Source organism: Macrobrachium nipponense, chromosome 2, assembly GCF_015104395.2.
Source record: "Macrobrachium nipponense isolate FS-2020 chromosome 2, ASM1510439v2, whole genome shotgun sequence".
Lineage (NCBI taxonomy): Eukaryota > Metazoa > Arthropoda > Malacostraca > Decapoda > Palaemonidae > Macrobrachium > Macrobrachium nipponense.
In genome coordinates, this window is record NC_087201.1 from 85572294 (window position 1) to 85594793 (window position 22500).

At 32.8% G+C, this 22500-nt stretch overlaps 1 protein-coding gene across 1 annotated transcript in view; it reads right to left on the reverse strand.

The window, feature by feature from the left end:
* The window catches only part of LOC135220749 (phorbol ester/diacylglycerol-binding protein unc-13-like), a 1290517-nt gene that overhangs the window by 589674 nt on the left and 678343 nt on the right, over window positions 1-22500 (reverse strand). Inside the window, 6 exon segments of the mRNA XM_064258201.1 lie at window positions 2121-2249; window positions 2564-2707; window positions 6608-6733; window positions 9590-9652; window positions 11022-11051; window positions 14760-14879. Coding sequence (XP_064114271.1) covers window positions 2121-2249; window positions 2564-2707; window positions 6608-6733; window positions 9590-9652; window positions 11022-11051; window positions 14760-14879 — 612 coding nt within the window.

A 22500-nucleotide genomic window follows, 5' to 3' on the forward strand; every position in this document is an offset into this window, starting at 1 on the left:
AGTTAGCTATCAGCTAATTCATTGAGCTTCTCTGAGCCAATGAAAAAGAAATGAACAAGAGCAGGTTTGCTTTCACAAAAATGAGCAGGGCTTGTGCTACGTTTTGTTAGTGTGTTGCAATTACTATCTGGTAAGCAGTTTCTAGCCTAAAATAATGTCCCAGTAAAATGGCTTTTAAGTAGTAGTGACAAGGTGCATTCATAAATCCTGACTGACAAAAGATTGAAAGCAATCTGATACTTTCAAATAACATGAAAGAAATTACAGAAAGTACTCTCTCCATTAAAGTTGAATATTTGAATAACTGTTTCAGACTGGTAAGCAATAACTATAATATTTTGGGTGAAATGTAATAATATTACATTTTATAAAAATATCAGACTATAATAATACTACCATCAATAATGGACATTGCTTTCGATCAATAAATATTAAGCATCTAAGATCAGCCAGCCCAAATATATTGATTTGCAATAAACTAGTTTCAACTAATTCTACCCTATTTTCTCATTCATTTTGCACTTATTCCATCTATAGTTTCCTTATCTCAAATGCAGTTGGGCTTACCTTCAAAACTACTTCCTACACAAAATATATGCAATTTAGCATTACTAGACATTAATATTCAATTTTGAACCACAAGCTATCAGTCAATATATAAGTCTTGTGTTAAACGCCTTTGGACTAATTAATACTATGAATAGTAGTATATTTAATAAACAAATGAATAAACAATTTTCCTACACTCCTGCTATATGAAAAAAATTCACCATCCTTTTCATTGTGCCTGCAGGTACACTCTAAATACCTTTAATTTAACCCACATTATAAAAGAAACCTAGGCAAGATTAAACTTTTAGGTACATCTTTAATATCTTGGCTTTGGTGTAGACATATGTCTTATTGGTCTACTAAATTGGAAACAATTTAAGAACGAAAATCTGAAATTTAGTACTAAATGTAAAAAACAAGAAACAAGATATCTTTCTATGTGAATTAAGGTTAATGAATGAAAAGCTCCCCCAGACCATGAAATTTGACGAAATCAATGGAACACGTATAACTATTTCATTTTCCAGTTTTAAACTCAAATATCCCTGTCATTTGTATAATCTTATGATCAGATGAACCTTTCACTCGCAATTTGCTTTCTGAAGCACTCAATACTACTCAAAACTGCAAATTTTCTCATTCTCATATAGAATTACACAACTTGAGTATTTTTAAAAGTTTTCTTATAATTATTCTAGTTTCATATTTTATGACATGAAGATGACGATAAAGATTAAATATACTCTGATCATTTCATTACATCATTACTTCTACAATCTTTTCCCAAACTGAAGTATTATGATTTTAGTACTGCTCTCTATACGAAATTGGTGTATTTTATAAGACTTGCTATCAGAAACTGCTGGATCTACATATTACACATACATATATGTAAATAATTTACATTAATCAATACTTAATGACATTAAAAATAAAATAATCTTTTGCAAAATAGCATAAAATATTCAGGCAATACTTAGGCAACCCATCATATATACTGGCTAGCTTTGACATCATAAAAAAGGATTAAAAATTTTCAAACGAATTTTCCAACGAAGAAAAACCCCAAAGCATTAATACTACATCTTGCTACATCTACTACTATCCTAATGCCCAACCTCCAAAGCCATTATAGTACTCCTATGTAAAAGCTATGATATTGTGTGCCATCTACTGCTAGCCCTGCTCATTAGCTCCTAATGTATCTGGCGGTTATACAAGTACTGTAAAAAGCATATTTCCCCTTACCCTCTCAGGCAAAAGGACATTGTGATTAAAGAAAACCAATACTATTTAGTATAGTTGCATAATTAACTTTGAACCTAAAAATATGTTTTTGAAGACTAGGAATAATGTTAGTTTCATTATCTTCAATGGACACACAATGTCCTCTCTCCTGAAGAGATAAGTAGAGACCGATAGTCAAATATATGCTTGACGCTTTGTCATATGTAAGTCGCAAAATCAATGCAGGTTGATTTGTAAAACGCTGGGAACTCATGCAGATCAAACTGTAAAATCGAAAATTGAAATGGAGTGATAAGTATCGAACTACGCCAAGACTTCACCTTCTCCTCAGGTGGGTGATCTGTCCTCTCGGCCCGTTGCTCCTGGGCAGGAGGAGGAGCAGGTTGTCTGGACGGCTCATTTACCTTGGCTTGAGGCTTTGGCATCGAGGGCCTCGTTAAATCAGGTATCTAAGAAAAGATTTCAATCTTAAAAGAAGCTTGCGTTCTACCGGATACTTCCTCTTCAAATTATGCCCATGTTTAGAAAAAGAAAATTTGATCTGTTCATATACAGTATTCCAAAATATATGGAATGGAAAAAGAGGATTTATTCAAGTCAACAAAATCAGCACATCACGAACAATAAGTCCATCACGTAATTCATTTGGTGTACTTAGCAGGCTTTCCAGCCTTAGATATGAAATATTCAAGACAGAAAAGCTACCTTAAGAACACACCACTCATGAATTTAGGACTTAACTGCCATGAAAATGAAAAATCACCTTTATAGGCAGGGAAGTAGGTAGGGATGTGGGTAGCTGTGGTAGTTTTAGGATTCCTTTCATCTGACGCATTTTCTCTTCGAAGGAACTCTGTCTACCTACTGATTCGTTGGGACGGGCTTCAGTAGGTGCAGCCTGTCCAGTCTGACCACATGTCAAAAGTAGGTGATAGGTTTTTAACAAAAAAATGATTACTAAACTTCATCTTAGATCCAGCCTAATAAATTTTCCTAATTCAAGAACAACTTCAAAGGTTAATCATATACAACCAATTCAAACAAGATTTGATGACGAGCTCCTTAGCACTGAATAATTAATAAAATAACTGAATAATTATTGTTAAATGTAGTTGTGTCTAACATAATTACAATCTCTAACAAAAATATGATTGCCCCATTACATTTTCTTCAAGGAAATTCTACAATTATCAAGAACTCCACTGCAAAGTGTTATAAAAAAAAACTGCTTCAAGGGAACATAAAATGTACTGTCATTCGTATATTGTTGTGGCTAAAAAGTTATATGTACTACTTAAAATTTTTCAAATACAAATTATTTTAGGTTTGTTACAAGAGCAAAAAAACACAAACCAATTCTCTCCTAACCTTACAATTTCATGTACAGTTCCCTAATACCTGTGATACATTTGTGAAACTCATTGGAAGAAGGAGGTTTGACTACGAAATGCTTAGCGTTCACATACAATTCTCAGCAACACCACTAATTAAGAGTAAATTCAAGCACAGTTGCACACATACATACATACAAGCACACACTAATATAATAAATGTTAATATATTGGTTTTCAATCTGTATACTTTTACACAGTTTTTCAATATATGTAAATAATTTTTTAAACATCTTTATGATTACACCAAGACAGGCTAGTTTCTTTTTTATATAAATATATATCTATTGCTGTTTCAGACTCTTTGATGTTCACTTTTTAATACAATTTTATATTTTCATTAGGGAATTTTAATACAAATCCCACAGGTTACAGAAACCTAAATTATTTATTATTCAGTTAAATATCTGTGAAATTATGGCAAGTTCAAAACCACGATTTTTTTGTGTTATATAAATTTTTGTGAAGAAATAGTGGATTAAATATTTTAAAATTAGGTCACTTGACTCTGTCATTTGTATCAAATGAGATGTATTCTAATGTTCAGCCATTGCTGGTTTTATTCTAAAGAATTTTAACCCTAGTGACAGCGGTTTTCATTTGAGATTGGATATTTTCTGCCAAAAGATATCAATATCCGCTTCATATAACAACTTTTCAACTACAGGCAACCATTCTGTCACTTTCAATTCAGTAGGGTTATAAATTCTCAATTAAACCTAGTTACTTTTATATAAATTTCATCAAAATGAATTAATCTATTTCCATGCAAACATACAATACATACTCTTATCTGAATTACATAACCTTTGTAACCTTAAAAATGAGCATTAAATTATCAAGCTTCATCAAGTTATGTACATTTTAATATAATTTCAACAGACCTACTCAATTTTCACCAACTGAAGCAAATCACCCTTAGTTACACACAAAATATTCTGACTTCAAATTAGCACTAAAAATGTTGTGTCATTCAACTACAGCCTATTAAAAGTGCACATCTCAAAACTATCTATCAATTATATTCCGTTTAAAATATTATTAACTGATATACAATAAGACATAGCAGTAACATGTATTTTCATTGTATAATCAACATCTTATCTTTATCTAAGATATGGGTATTCAATCCAATACTCAATGAAATGCCTGTATATCAGAAACATTATTTAAAAACACATACAATTTGATGAAATATATAGTATTCATGATTTCCTATCATGCCTATTCTCATAACATGACTCAATTTTATTGAAAGTTGTGTCATCAACATAGGCTTTGGAGTGCAATATCTATAAAATGAGAGTTTTCTCATCTATTTCTTGGAGCTAGATCAGCTGCTTGAAGTTCATATCATTAGTTGTTTAATAATGAGAATTATCTTTGCAATGGCCATGTTACAAATTTTCATTTTTTACTACATTATCTTGTCTAATCAAAGATACCAGAAAAATATAAAAACTTCATTGACAGTCTCACAACATTCATTCATCACCTATGAAACTCCTTTTATCTGAAATGAAGGCTGTAACCTAACTTCTACCAAACAACCCTGGCTAAAAATGATGAACCTCTACATACAGCACTATGATGATATATTACCAAAGCGTTATAAGTATCTGTAAAGATTAAAAAATCAATACTATAACAAATGATATTTTCTAGGTACACTATACATATATGACAAACAAGAACAAAACGGAAAATGAATCCATTACCTCGTTTATCAAGCGGAATTCACAGACAAGATAAAAGTTAGGCAATAAAATAGAAAAGAGGTTAAGTTGGAATTTCTATGAAGAAGTAAATATTAAGTAAACATTTTGTGCACTGACAAGGTAGGAGCCAATGAGCGTTACCAAACGATATCATTAAGTCGTTAGCCATCCAAAGAATAAAAACGTGAAATCCAGAGAAAAAAATATGTCTTAGAAATGAAACAAAAAACAGGTACCAGTACTCAACACGGTTAAAAAAACCAGAAGTGGCTGTAGTAAAGGAATAAGAATACATAACAAATAAGCGTTGCAATGACTGGAAATAGAAGCAGTAGCTGGTTATAGTTTGTATCAAGGTGTGTGATATTACAATGGAAAAATGCTTTTATTAATAGTTGCTGTTGTCTAAATAGAGTAGTAGTAATCATAATTATATTAATGAAATAATACAACTTTAGTTCAAAAGGCTGTTCTTCTTAAACATTGGGATTTACATAACCATTGGCATGCTTCATGTCAAAACATCCATGAAAACCATTTTTCTTTTCAATGAAAAGTATAGTATGTATTACCTTATCAATGTCTCCATGCTAACAGCCAAAAATAACTTTATATTATTTGAAAAATATGTACAAAATGTACAAGAGTAATCACACTGTTCCTTATAAAAGGTTCTAAGACTGAATCTTATTAGTGATCATTGTGTACAATTCATGCATACAGTATCATAAAGTATACATGAATGGCGGTACATGCTATGTATCTATGTATAATCCATTTTATACATATGGAAAAGACATGCCTCTATATCCCGATAAGACATATCAAAATGGATGCTTTATCACACTAAAGCACTTTAAAAATTTCAAAATCAAGAAGAAGAGTTCCCACAACATCCTCTTGCAGCTTTCTGAGCCAAATATAATAAGCACCATGAAAAAAAAACATATAATTGGTGACAACAACTATTCACCTGCACTTGAGAAGCCTTTTTGGCTTCCTGAATTTGTCTCAGCTTTGCTTCAAAGCTCAGCTGCTTATCTTTTTGGGTTTTGCCTTGTGTTTGGACTTGTTCATCCACAATCCCTTGTGCCTGACCATCAACCTTTTGTTCTTGATCTGTGGCCTGTATAGGTGCATCTGTAGTTTGCTTTTCATCTTTTAAAGAAGGCAAATATGTAGTTTCTGGTTGCTGTTTGGGTGTGTCCTCCATCTGAGTTGGAAGCTGTGGCAATTTTAATGCTTCTGTCTGTGGCCGTTCCTCATTCATAACATCAGATTTCAATTCTTTTGGGGGATGCTTTTCTTGTGACTGAGGTTCAGTATTTGTTGGAATCTGTGGCAATTTCAATTTCCGTACCTGTTGTTGACCTCCAGGTGGAACTTGAGATTTCAATTCCTTACGAGGATACCTCTCCCCAGACTGAGGTTGAGGGAGCCGACCTTCAAGTTTCACCTTACTGATTTTTGCCTGAGATACAATGTACACATAGGACTGATAGTAAAAGATATTTATAACTTAAAATCAAAATTATGACTAAACAAAACATCTCTCTGCACTTCCTTGGATTAACTCGCTTAAAAAAAGTTCTATAAGTTTCTTTACTAATATAATACTCAAAGATTTGAATTGACACACTTTTCTCTTATCGAATGGTGATAAAATATATCATGCAAAAATGGCATGCAAATGTTCACCTTCTCAGAGGCTGCTGCTGGCACAGCTTTAGCCATTTCCTGCATTCTAGCCTCGAAATTCATCTTTTTAGTCTCTTTCTCTTTACTTGTAGAAGTATCCGTCTGTCTCCCTATCCCAACTGGTGCCTAAGAAACAACAGCACAGTGTCATCAACATTAAAAGCCGTCACGTCTATGCCTGTGTGGTGAGAAGCTTCAGGCTTTGGCAGAATTTCTTTCACTCTCCAGAACTTTTGCAATATAAAAGATTCTGCTGGACCTTTATTGCCATCTTTTCTTTCTTTAACTCACGTACTATTTACAATAAATTCTACAGGTCATCAAAATGCAGGAGTACTAGATTACCTACTCATTCTCAAAATTCTGAAGACTTCAAGAAAATTCCTTCGGTGGCAATAAAAAGGATTAAGTGGAAGCTAGGGAGGGCAAGGGAGTATGAGAAAGAATTGTTGACAGCAAAACATGCTTCTCTTTACATGAATCAAGAAAGTAAAATTATTTGCTGCTGAGTAGAGGATAATAGATTTTAGTAACGAATTTAATGTTTTCTATTAGTGTTTGTCATTCCATCACTGCATACCAAAATTCACTGACATTAACACAACTGCACATATTACCAACATTAGAATACCATACAAATTTTCTACCATACCTGCATCCTTTCTGGAAATACGTAATGTATGATGTTAGCATTCATGACAAAAATCAAGTCTACTAAATTAGTCAATAACTGAGAGATCAAACAGAGGTACAGGGAAAGTTGTTAAATGAAGAATAGTAGTATATCCTTTCTGTAAATTTTGACCTAAATTTCACAGTTTACAGGAGAACCATGTTAATATCTTCATGTGTAAAGTATCGTAATTTTTCCATACACAATTTATATTACAATGCTAGGTGCATCCACTCCATCCCTCCAAATCATAATCTTATTGTACTGAAGAAATAAAAAATTATATCCCAACAAATAATTACAGTAAATACAAAAGATGATATAAAAATAAAGAATGAGGCTCAGACATAAAGTCATCCCACCTATATTCTCAGTTTCTTGCATCAATTCCAGTTGAAATGAATCACTCACACAATCTGCTTTATAAACTTTGATTTCTATATCTGTGGGTTGGAATTTAAAAAATTCTACTTTGCAGATAAAATTTCAGAGCTCCTTGTTCAAATGCGATGCTTGAAGATGTATAAATGTACATATCCACAAAAAATGGGCAGAAAAATACTTACTTGAATATGTGCATGCTTGTACACATTATGTAAATGATCAACCAAACTGCTTAAAATAACGCAGCCACACTTCCAAGGTTTTGATAAAATAATTGAACAAAACTATGAAACATATTTGCCATGACCTTTCAAAAGAGTGCAGTTCCCTATTTTCTCTTCACCCCACCTCTGTCGCCATCTCTGTCTCATTACGTCATTGTAACTGATTATGTTAACATGGAAAACCTTTGAAGTTATGTTATGAATGCTATATAAAGGATGCTCAACTCTTCTATGTACAGATAAACACACAGTTACAACTCTCTCAAGTTAATTCATACAATGCAACACATTCAACGAGAGCCATTTTTATCAACAAAACTTTCTAATTACAAACCTCTAATGAAAACCAAGCATTCCTCAATTCTCATGATTCATATTTATTTCAGTATGTCACACATAATTTGCTCCCACCATTCACCATATCCAAGTTTTTTAATTCTCTCACTCACTATTTCTCAAAGATTTTATGCTTATCACAGTCTTTTCTAGTGCCATGTGAAACCTATTTATCTTTCAAGTTTCACAGAAAATCCAAGACATACATGTAGTATATACATATCCCCAATTACAAAAATTCATGCATAGAGAAGTTCTTCAGTGCGATTCACTAAATTCCTCCTTGATATAAACTCTTAATATCCTTTCTTTAACCAAAGCAGTTATGGTCCAAATCTAAAAAAATTATTAGTTTAATGGTATGGTGAGTTAAATCACATGATTCCTACAAAAGACCTGAACTCTTATCTGTAAAAGTTTGTCAACAATTAACTGGTCTTTCAAATCTAATTTGAATGAAAAAGAAATTAAATACAGAGTAAACACAGAAATGTATAAATATATGCTGTTTTATATCATATATATACATCTATATATATATATATATATATATATATATATATATATATATATATATATATCTATATATATATATATATAATATATATATATATATATAGATATATATACATATATATATATATATATATATATGATATATCTATATACCTATATATATATATATATATATATATATATATATATATATATATATAATATATATATATATACTTATATATCTATATATAAGTATGTATGTATGTATTACAGTACAGTATATATTCTGTTGTGTTCTGCTTATGTACTTAAAATAGAACATACATCAAAACAAAATAAAAAAATATACGTAATTGTAAACATTTTTCAAACAAATATACTCTTATTCATTACATTTACAAAATAATACACAAAACAAATTTTTACAAACAGACAGACAGACAAAAGAAAACCAAAAGTTCAGGTCCTGTATTAGAATCAAAGATATTAAACTTTACAAGACTATTGTGACTAAAGGCATATTTAAGCAAGGGCTAAGTGCAGTTCTATCTTTTAATTGATCGTGGAAGTGTCTGGAGGAACATCAGGATGTGGATAGACCTTTATTGCGTCAAGCTTCAAAATAAGAAAAAATGAGTCTAGAGAATGATGGTATTGGACTGATAAGGGTCAGTGGGGAACTGTCAAGAGGCAAGGTCTAGGAGAACTAAATCTTAATTTTTCTTTTTTTCTGAAACTGGTTGAAGGGGCTGAAATGGTTTTAGTTTGAGATTGATAGTTAGCAAATTGTAATGCGGAGATCTTTTTTGTTTTAAAGTGCTGCCCATAGCAAGAGTTAAACCATGCACTGGAGGATCTTAAAATCACCTTCGGGCCCTCAGAGTCAGTCTTCGCAGTCTCCTCTCGGTTCTTCATGTTGAAATCTATGATCTGGGAAGCGGAGGGGACGTTATGGTCAATATTAGGGGAAAGTCATTTGCAAACAGGAAATCTTTTTTTAGTTAATTTTTTACATCATAGTTAACTGCTGAGAGATGATATGCATGTCTATTTAATGGGTCTATTTTAGTGACATGAAGTTAGTGAATAATATTACTTGTGATTAACGAGTCTGTGGGTATGCCGTTTAAAAAATATTATACATAAATGAAGAAAAATTAACCATGTTATGAGAGGAAAAACAATGAAAATAAATCATACAAAATCGTTAGTAAAGAGAATAAAAAGGAATCCATAATCTACATGAAATAGTAGATTAAGCCATTGGCAGATAGCACCATGTTGAGGAAATACAGTTGCATGAAAGCATAGCTTGGGAGTCATAAAAGTACTACCTAGCACTGTATTTGTTTTTGGTGGATCTACCATCTACAGTTCAAAAATTGTCCTCTTAAAACACAAAGAATCTTCATGAAATCTGTGACCTGCAGTACAGATAAAATTTTCAATCTTCAGGTACAGAGTCTGGTTATATTGCTAGTGTTAGATAATTTACTGAGTTACTTTAAAAAAGAATTATTCTCCATGTTGTTGCCATTAGTGCATGGAATAGTACAAATTGTTGGTGAAACTAAGCATTTTCACTATAACTCAATAACCCATTCAATTTATACTTCGTGTTCTTGTACTAATTACGTACTTTCTACTGTGAGTATGGATACTCTAGACGTGATTGCAAAACTCATATAATCTGCAATTGAAAGTCTGTGTCAATCATGCAACTACAGTGATAAAATCTATCAAAATTACTTTACAGAACTGCTTTTATGGCCTGTATCAATGGGTACGTTTTTGAGTGCTAAATATGTACTGATTACTTAATGCTAACATTACCCTTCAGCTGTAATCTTACCTAATTTCAAATTTGCTACTAAAGTCATTAAAAAATGTGATGAACAAAAAATCTATTCACTATTGTGTTAAATGTCCAGGATAAGCTTTTTCAAAATATCACTAAGGGTTTTGAGCTACTGTACTGGCTTCCAACTATTCTACCTTCTGGTTAATATAACAAAACAAAAAATGACTTAATGAGATTGTTTAGACAATTCATTGCCTCTTTTCAGTACGTTTCATTTTTTGGGAGGTTAGGGGGTGGGGTACACACTTAGCTTGAGCTAAATGCCATCTTGGAGTTAAAGTAACTGCATCCACATTTGTAGCAGTCAACTTCAACGTTAAGACAGGATCATCGAACAGCAGATGGTGTCATGCGCGTGCATGACAAACACAATGATGTGTATAAAAGCTCATTTTTTTACAGAAAATTCTATGAATTACCACAAGATAAAATATTCACCTTTGTTTCCTTTGGTTTCTCCTCTTTAGCCTACAAAGGAAGGAATAGAAAGTAGATTTGAATAACAAAGAAAAGGAGAATGATAAGGAAAAAATAGAGAAAGTTGAGTGAGATGATACTTTGATGTCTGTAAATTGGATAGATAAAATGGGGATGAATGCCAACTTATTATTTAACGACTGACGTGTAACTGATTTGTCTAAACCTGAAACTCAAGCACAAAACACAGTACCTATCTACAAAGACTGTGTTGATAAACACTCTGTGTCAAGGCAACTACAATGAAATTCATTGATAACAGAAAATCAAACAACCAATTTATCAGAGAAAAGATTTTGCTGTGGGGACAAAATGTCCAATATACTACTAAGGTAAATATTGGGAAACATTACAAATACAATTTTACATAAATTTTATGAGAGAAGCAAGAAAATAACAATTAATCATACAATGCAGAACACTGGGCTGGCAAAGTTGAAACAGACAAGTACATCCCTCTACTCTGAAAAAATTGGCTGTGTGTCACATTTAATTGTTACATACACATAGACAACTTGTATGTTAAAAATAATTACACACTTTATGTATGTATGCACATAAGTGTGTGTATATATATGTATACATACATATATATATATATATATATATATATATATATATATATATATATATATATATATATATATATATATATATATATATATATAGTATGCACACATACATATGTATATATATATATATATATATATATATATATATATATATATAAAATACATATACATGTGTGTGTGTGGGAGAACTATTGCAAGCATTTGTATATTAACACACATTTTTTATTTTCATAGATTTTTTATTTTGATAGCTCCGTGGGAATTCTGTAAGACCTCAAGAAAATGCATACAAAATACTGACACTACATGATTTATTAATGAAAAAAATGACCCAGTCATTTTCTGGATTTTATAAAAAGATGCAAAAGGAGCAATGCTAAAACAATTGCTGTTCTGGGTCGATGGAGTGGGTATTTTGAATATATGCAGAATGATGATACGTATTCTGACTTATATTAGTGATAAAAACTCTTCTGGAGAACATGTATGTAAACTTAACAAACGTTAGGGTACAATTCCTGATGATCTACACATCCAAACAAATGTTTACAGCTACAACAACAACACAATTACACAGAAGTGTTCACTTACCTTTTCATAGTGACGAATCTAACTTCTTCAAGGTGAAAGACCACAAAAGCCGGACCTCAACATTTTATACACATTTTCTTTATGCACAGAGGTTATAAAATCTAATTTACAGATATCTGTCTTGATCTATTCTGATCCATGAGAAAGTTTTTAACCTTCATGAATTTTTTTCCTGATTAGAAAAATTCTTTTAGCTGCTTTTGTAAAGAAATCATTTTACCTCAATATCTGCTTCCTGCTAATCTAATCAACTCACCTGCATCTATTTTCCTTTTCATATGTAATGTTATTCATTGCATACAGAATATAGTTCAAAAGGCTTATATTGTAAGTTATAAAGTTAGGTTTTTTTCTGGAGAAACAGATAACATTTAAAAAATTACACTTCCTATAGTAACACACATCTGAAACAAAAGGCAGAGGAGAACATACACAACTACATTTGATTTCCACATCTTGATACAAGACACATGGAACATATTTTCAATGGGTTGTAGCTGTCATACCTATACAAATATGAAACACATCGGCAACTCGGTGCAATAACATAACAAAGCGATGAGCATTTGCTTATGAGAGAATTCATGTGCTATATTTATATTTAACTTAATTTCATCCCCATTTTTTATTTATATAGTAAATTCAAAGACTATACAATAAGAGTATTTATAACATAGGTCAATAAAATCATTATTACACAACAATAATAAGATTAATGAGCCACCAATAATAGTCATTTAAACCTTCTTGACTACTAAGTAGGATCTCTGTCTGCTGAAAATTTTAATAAATTAAAATGTTTTATGCTTATCTAATACAAACCTCTCATTTTACTTATGCTTAAAACACTGAAACTACTAGGTTTAAGCAAGCAATCGAGAAAACTATAGAATCTTATGGTTATTCTAACAGATGTTATATTTTGGAGTCGTTAATATTTCCTTGTAGTTGCTCATAAGATTGTTTATATCATAAGTGTTGCACTTGCATAGGCAACTCTTCTCATTTCATGCAATTGGAAGCACCAATGCATACCTGCAACTAAAAGAGCTACTATACTTGAAACAATACTGTTTGTGTCACATACAGACTATTCTCATTTGAATCTGTAAAATAAGATGTTTTTGGTTATTTGTACTTAACTATGTGCTATAAACCCAAAGTTATCATTAAGGGTTTTAGCTAAACCTAACCTGTAAGTACTGTATATTAAGAGAGACCACCAGCTGGGTGGCAATGGAGCCAACTGAAATGACACCCTTTTCACTACTAATAAAATCATCAACTGTAAACCCCTATGCAGAAAAATGGCATCCCTAAATAAAAAAGCAAGAACTGAATGACACCTCCAACAAAGATGTTTACCTTTACATAACCAATATGCTCCCTGGAACTTACATACATTAGCCTCCAAGTCCTGACCTTATTTTATATAACGTACTGTCCAGTAAATTTCCATCTATTCAAGACTAAAATTCAGGGTGCTAGTCTGCTGAATATTATTGCCTTTTCAGGCAGTCATAAACAGGAGCTGATAGAGGCCACTTAATCACTGGACCAAGTAGTGATTGGGCATATAGTAGCAACTGTTACAGATAACATCATTTACAGTAATAATTTTCTCAGCATATTACTTAGCAGTGATTGGGCATATACTAGTAGCAACTGTTACAGATATCATTATTTACAGTAATAATTTTCTCAGCTTATTATTTAGAAGTGACAATGTTTTTGTTCATGACTTGGTAATCTCAGCCTACTCATTATAAACTGCATCCAGATTTCACGGCTGTATCTGGGGCTGAACAGTACATCTGACATCCATGGTCTAGAATATATGACAGTTGGTTTGTACAGTAATATGAAGATTGGTGTGTCAGTAAAATACAGGTAAGGGGCTCCCCTAAAGTAGTTGCAGGGATACACATTTGTAATAACAACACAAGATTCTTTTGTCTATTAATTCATTATGATGAACCAGTTTTCTTGAAGCTAAACATCAGTAAAATAACAGGTTTGTAGAACAAAAAACATTCAAAAAGAAAAATGGCATAAAGAAATTCAAAATTCATAACTTTTTGGTTCTTATCTCAAAAATGTTAACTGGAAATGTATTGACTGACTGTGTAACAAGAATACTCTGTAGTATTAACAATATCTGTACTGTTTTATACCTTTCCATTACTTAATGAAACAAATAAATGACATTGAACGTTATCAATGTCTATTCAGACTGACAAGGGTATATCACAGCTGTTAACATCCAACTGAAGGCAATTCATGAAAAATCACTAATAAACCTTTATGATGTGTATATTCTCCTCCTTGTATTATTTTCCCTTTAATATCCATCTCTACAATATCTTTTAACAACAGCTTCTGTAAGTAAGGTAACATCTCTTTTCCTTTTGCCTCTGCTGAACTGAGGTTTATACAGGAGATTCCATCATGCCATTGGTTGTCTCCCAATAGAACTTCTGCTGTGAAAATGAAACAAAAAGATTTTCCATAGGAGCAAAATATATAACTGACTCACCTTACTAAGATCTCCTGGGTAGGGTTCAATCCTGTCATTAACAGCTTCTCTGGATTCCTGCTCACTCTCGTATTCAGTCGAATATTGGCCATCTCCTTCCAAGTATCTTTCCTCTGAACCCTGAAATATTGAATATATTTATTAACAGTACTTATACCATCTCTCTTTTAAGGCAATCCTCTGGATATATCTACAATAAGGAATGTAGATAAAAGATTGAAACAAAATATGTTTTTAAAATATTTTCATGCAGTAGGAATTTTTTTCTGTTATCTGCAACCACTTACTTTGCAGGACATAACACAATTTACTTTCCTATTTCACTATCTCAGAAACATCCTCTGAGAACAAACAAAAAATTCTTCATACATCTCCAAAAAGTACAGATATGTATACGCAATGCATGTAAGGTCAATTCTGAAAATTTGTTTCTTTTCTTTGCTGAACAGATATCGTACCAGATATCTTTAAGCAAAGTACTACCCAATGTGTATGTAGTACTATTCATTAGTCTAGCTCAACTAAATACTAATGATGATAATAGCAAATGCATGTAACAATATTTTCTGACCAATTCAAGTTCAGATGATACCAGAATGCAACTTAATCCTTTGAAATGTGCATAAATCACATACTTAATAGAAATTTATATGAATCAGATGTTAAATCTAATTCTATCTCTGTTACTAACCAAGATTACAGGCTTGAAATTTTCTTCCAATATCTGTCTCCATTGCAGGTCCAAAAATTAAACTTTCAATTGTTTTTCTGGAATTTATGTTGAGTAGACCTTTTTTATTTGCCAAAGACTTTATTTTATTTACTTGATACATATCTTTGCTTTGCTAGAGAGTATATATATATAATTATATACTATATAATATCTATATATATATATATATATATATAATATATATATATATATTATATACTACAATATATATACTATATATCATATATAGACATATATATATATATACATATATATAATATATATATATATATATATATATATATATATATATATATATATATATATATATATATACACACACACACACACACATATATATATATATATATATATATATATATATATATATATATATATACATATATATATATATATATATATATATATATATATATATATATATAAATATATATGTATATATATCTGAGATGTGGAATTATGTCAGTTTACTCTTCTACATGAGTAACAGTAACCAAGCATGTAACATATCCTATATAAAACCAAAATGTTACAAAAGGAGTTTCTTAATAAAAGGTTCAATAGACTTCAAGAAAATAAATTTGATTTACATAGGTACTGGGAGAATAATATTTTCAAGATCTAAATTGATGGTGCTAACCTTTAGCCAGGGTTCATGGAGGGATTCCCCACGTACCAATTAAAATGGGTAATGGTTCATCATCTTAGTACTTTTAGCTGAACAGGTTACCTGACCTGTTTCGGACATGTACATGATCTACATTCATAGCAAACTTTAAAAATGGTAAATAAAATTATATACTTAACAAATGCTTTGAATAAGCAATAAAAATTACCTGAGGGTTTAGGACAGCTTGAGAAGGTCCCTGAATGACAGGCCTACTCAGACATCTTGTTAAATGTATCCAGAGCAATGTCATAAGTGCAATACCGACTGTAGAATCAGAGGAAGTCAGTGATGCCTATATATTATTTGCTATAAGTGCTTGAAAGTATTCTGAGAAACGGGGTAAGACCTTTTAGCTCATACCAAAATGTATCTGATCACATTTTGCATGATCTTAAGAGCATTGCTTTGATGTTTCTAATGACTAATCCTTTTCCTTTGACATGAATTACTGCTAATCTCTTTAATTACTATCTGGAATATTGCCCTCTAATTACACAACAATTCAAGTGAAGTTTTTACACATTCTGGTATCAACGCTAAGCTAGAATAGTAGTTTTTACCATCTTCACAGACTACAGTCATTGAATGTCCAGCAAAATAATCTACCAACATTTCTGATGTCTCTTGTACTTAGTATTTCACCTCTGACGCTGTTCTGGATAAGCTTAACAGAGCTCAATTAATGTCAAAGTTAGGTTATTCAAACAGGGAGCCTCTTAAGCTCTCCTGGACTTGTAACCTCAATTTTTCTGCTTAATCAATGCATTTGTTAAGTAGCCAAAATATATTTTACCTTTCTTTTATTTTGTTTTCTGTCTGTAATACATGCAAACTTTACCCAACACAAATTCTTAGGGAATATAATAGAATTTCCATATTTGATGTTTCCAATGATTGCTTCAAGGCAATGAGATATACTTTAAAAGTCAAGACTTTTGCAATTACAAGCAAGATACAGCACTTGAATATGTGCTAAGAAAATGGAGTGATTTCTCAGTGGGGAAGCTCCTCATTAAGATAAAAAAAAAACCTGTAATTATTTTATTTTGGCTAGCCATGTCCAACAATATTAAAGTGATATATGCAAAACCTCCTTCTAAAATTGGTGTTAAAAGATAGTTAACATCTGTAAAAATAAACTATTTGTTGATTTTTTAAATATGTTGATGAATTTGATTTGATTTTTATTGAGCCACTGTTCACTGGCCATATTTAATAATAAACTTCTCTCCACAGGACTGTTGTGAGAAAGTTCGCCCTTTGTGGTGATGGGTCTGACTGCAGTTTGGTGCAATTGAAGCACGTGTCCCTATTGTGACTGAAAAAAACAATTCATAAAGAAAACAGACTTTTCATTTGTAGGTTGGAACCAGCCTGAGAAGAGCCGTTATTAGGCTCAGAGGTCTGGATAGACTAATCTTTTATAATAATAATAATAATTTGTAGGTTGGAGAGTGAGGAGCTGGGTGTGAATTTGTGAAATAATCAATTCGAAAGGAAAGACTTTTCATTTGTATGTTGGAGTGTGAGGAGCTGGTTACATAAATATAAATACATAAATGTACTATATACAGTAGAACCCCAGTCCTTGAGCCTATTAGAAAGCGACATCATTGGATTTCGACATGAAATTTAGAGTAATTTTGCATCAGAGCTTGAACAAAAATAGGAATCCGACCCGATGACCCATATGAATTTTGTAAACAAGTGTTTTCGTTAGTTGTAGCTAGTTATTGCTGTTGGTGGCATTATTGTTCAAAGCCACCTCACTCTGCTGCTATTGTTTTGAGCAAGTGCATGCTTTTACTGTAATATTCCTTTAGGTTTTGTGGCTTTCTGTACTATATTTTGATTTAATCATGGGTCCCAAGACAGCAATTGCAGGCAAGCAGAAGAGGCGAATGGTAAGAACCACAACTGAACTTATAAAAAAAGTATGAAAGAGGCATTTGTATGACTGAGTGGTTATCTTATTTTGGATATTCTATTAATTTAATATAATAATTAGGCTTGCTTTTCAATGTTTTATTATTAACCACAAGTTTTGTGCCTACCCATTGAAGCAGTACATACTATACCTAGACTAGCCTATGATGCTCAGTCATCCATTGGTAATAATATATCCACATTGGACATAGGAAAGTTTTTGTTATAAAGTATAAATTTGAAAAAAAGGACATTTTATACAATGCTATTTAACTGTTGTGGACTGTTAATATACATATGTGTGTTATATATATATATATATATATATATATATATATATATATATATATATATATATATATAGTGGTACCTCGAGATACGAAAGGCTCAACTTACGAAAAACTCGAGATACGAAAGCTAACACGAATAATTTAACGGCTCTACGTACGAAAAGTTTTCAAGATACGAAAGGTTTCTGTAAAGTCTGAGATTCGCCCAAACCACCGATAACAATTTTGAAACTCGCGCGCCGCCAACTGAGTAGATTCGCCACCATCCTCCTGCTCTCCCATTGGTTCCTGATGCTAGTCACCGCCATGAGATCCTTCTCTCCTATTGGTCAGCATCCCTCCCATGATGCATCTACGTAGCGGCGTGCTTCTTCGGCCACTCGGTACCTGCATCGTTATCGTACGCACGCGGTATTCGTTCGGTCTAACGATTTCGTTTATTAACGTAAATTCGTTAGTGATTTCGTTGCAGTATACGTACTTTATTGTGTTGTGTGAAAACTTCACTCTACTTATACGTAAATTATGTACAGTATAACGTAGTCATGGGTCCCAAGAAAGTTGAAATTCATGGAAAGAAGTGAATGCTCTCTTTGGAGACAAAGATGGAGATTATCAAGAAGTATGAAGCTGGTATGCGATTGTGTTCGCCAAGGAATACAGCCGAAATCCGTCGACAATAGGCAGAAGGATGTCATCAAAGCAGCTACAACTTCCAAGGGCATCACTATTTTGTCCAGCGAGAGGACCCACGTGCACGACGAGATGGAACGGCTGCTTCTTGTCTGGATAAAAGACAAAGAAATCGCTGGCGATACGATAATGGAGACAGCAATCTCCCACAAGGCCAGCGCTATTTTCAGCGATTTGATTGCCCAGGCGGAAGACGACGGAGGAGAAGGGACATCAACGCCAACCCCAGACTTCAAGGCTTCGCATGGGTGGTTCGAGAAATTCCGTAAACGGACTGGTATCCATTCGGTGGTGCGGCATGGGGAGGCTGCCAGCTCGGACACGAAAGCGGCCGAAGCCTTTAAAAAGACATTCGATGAGATGATGACCAAGGAAGGCTACAGTTCTCAGCAAGTCTTCAACTGTGATGAGACTGGCCTTTTTTGGAAAAAAATGCCTCGTCGGACATACATCATGGAGGAAGAGAAGAAGCTACCCGGGCATAAGCCTAGGAAAGACCGGCTTACGCTCGCACTTTGTTCAAACACCAGTGGGGATTGCAAGGTGAAGCCCCTACTGGTGTATCATTCCAAGACTCCTCGAGCCTTCAAGGCCCACAAAGTGCTTAAGGAGAAGCTTCCAGTGATGTGGAGGGCTAATGCGAAAGCCTGGGTAATGAGGCTTTTGTTCACCGAGTGGGTAAATCTGTGTTTCGGCCTGACAGTGAAGAAATTCTTGGAAGAGAAGCGCCTCCCTCTGAAATGTCTGCTGGTGTTGGACAATGCCCCTGCCCACCTTCCTGGCCTCGAGGAAGATATCCTAGCGGAGTATTCCTTCATCAAGATTCTTTATCTTCCACCTAACACCACCCTTCTCCTCCAGCCCATGGACCAGCAAGTGATATCGAACTTTAAGAAGCTGTATACGAAACATCTTTTCAAGAGATGTTTCGACATCACCGATACCACAAACCTCACCTTGCATGAATTTTGGAAGGAGCATTTCGACATGGTCATATGCATCCGACTCATAGACCAAGCTTGGCAGGAGGTTTCGAGGTGAACCTTGAATTCCTCGTGGAGGAAACTCTGGCCTGATGCCGTACCCGCCCGAGACTTCGAGGGATTCGATGTGGGCGAAGCTGGTGCTGCAGATTCAGAAACAGTTGACGATCCTGAAACTGTTTTGGAACCAGATCTTGACGAGATCGTTGCACTCGGCAAGTCCATGGGGCTGGTCGTCAACGAGGATGACATCAACGACCTTCTCGAGGAGCACCAAGAGGAGCTTACGACGGATGACCTGAAGGAGTTGGAGGCCATGCAACATAACGTCGTTCAAGAGGAGTTCTCTAGCAGCGGCGAGGAGGAGGAGGATGTTCTAGCCGCTTTTCATAAAGTGCAATCGTTTGTAGAAAAAAGACACCCCGAAAAGGCTCACACAGGTCGCATGCTTGCGCAGTTCGATGACATTTGCCTGAGTCGTTTCAGGAACATTGTGAAAAGTAGGCAGAAGCAATCTTCCTTGGATAGTTATTTTTTGAAGAGGCCTTTAGTATTAGCAGGAGTAAGTAAAAAGGAAGAACCAAGTGATACTAAAAAACAGAAAGTTGAAAGTGGTGATGAAGTTAAAATTAAAAAAAAAAAAAAAAAAAAAAAAACCTACGTAAAGTATAAAAAAAGTAAAAAATAAAAAAATAAAAAAAAAGACAATTTTTTTTTTAAATTTTAGTTTTGTAAAGTTAAGTGTTACAATTTTGTTGTGTTTCGTAAATTTTAGTTTAGTTTTCCTTACATTTTTTATGTTTTGTAAAGTTAAGTGTACATACGTACGTACGTACGTATCTGCCGTTTGTCCTCCTCCTCTGTCACCACTTTCGGAGATAGCCTCACTCGAAAGGTAAGCTTCCACATTTTACTACATACATACAGTATTTCTTGTATACCATGTACACTAATACACTTTATTTACAGGTAATTAGCAGTATGTTATTAACTTAGGTATTGAATGGTCCAAATTGTTGTAGTATTTCATTGTTTATAGGTCAATTTAGCTTTATTATGAAATTTACTGGGGTGTTTTTGGAGGGCTTGGAACGAATTAGCCATTTTACATGTAAAATGTGGTCCAAGATACGAAATGCACCTCGGAACGGATTAATCTCGTATCTCGAGGTACCACTGTATATATATATATATATATATATATATATATATTATATATATATATATATATATATATATATATATATATATATATATATATATATATATATATATATATATTATATGTATGATATGAATATATGTATATATATATATATATATATATATATATATATATATATACATATACATATATAGTATATATATATAAACCTATATATATATGTATATATAGGTTTATGGTAAAGCTCGGGTAGCATACATAATATATATGTTCAAGATTTGGTGCCCTACAGTTTAAATGAATTTTGCAGGAAAAATGTCCCTAGTTCCATTTAACACTATAGGCAACTCTTCAGATTGCTGTACAAGAGTCAAGAGTGAGCTGAGTGAGATTCATTCTTGCTTGAGGTGGTAATGGGGAATGTGGTTCTAGTTCTTACCTGTTATGATTGTCTGAGCTGTCATTATAATTTGACAGAATAAATTTTTTTCTTTAAATTAGAAAGAACACTTATAACCTAGTAAAATTAGCATATATTTACAACTGACATAGGGAAAGGAGCCCCACACCAGATGCAAAATATTCACTTTCAACTTCCTGTGAAGGTGCATAAATATTTTAGACAAATTTTTACTTATACCATTTGCATATATTCCCTTTCAACTTCCCGTGGAAGGTACATAAAAAAATTTTTAAATGTTTTTTCTTATACCATTTGCATATGCTTACCTTCCCCTTCCACTGTTGAGTTTTTTCTTTTAAAGTGGCCATCCTTAAATTTAGCCTGGTTATGGGTGTATGCAATAGCATATATTAGCCAAGACTAGGAAGGTTAATGGTAATTTAAGTGTAATGTTTTGTATAGAAAGGCAAGGTTAGGTTAATAAGTGGTGATCAAGAATAGAGTAATCCATTTTCAGTTATTCAGGGAAAAAATTAACTTAGATTTCAACTTAATCACATCTTGATGCTTCTTCTGGAACTAAACACACACACACATATAGTATATATATATAGATGTATATATATATATATATATATATATATATATATATATATATATATATATATATATATATATATACAATATATATATATATATATATAATATATATATATATATATATATAATTACGTTTTTCCTCTCCTCGCCTCGCCAGTATTCAAGAATTATAATTATGCTCGAAGTGGCAGACATCTTACCCCCAACATCAGCTGACTTTGGGAGAATTTAGGGAAATCAGCATAGACCAGGCCAGATATAGGGATAAGAATTTCCTG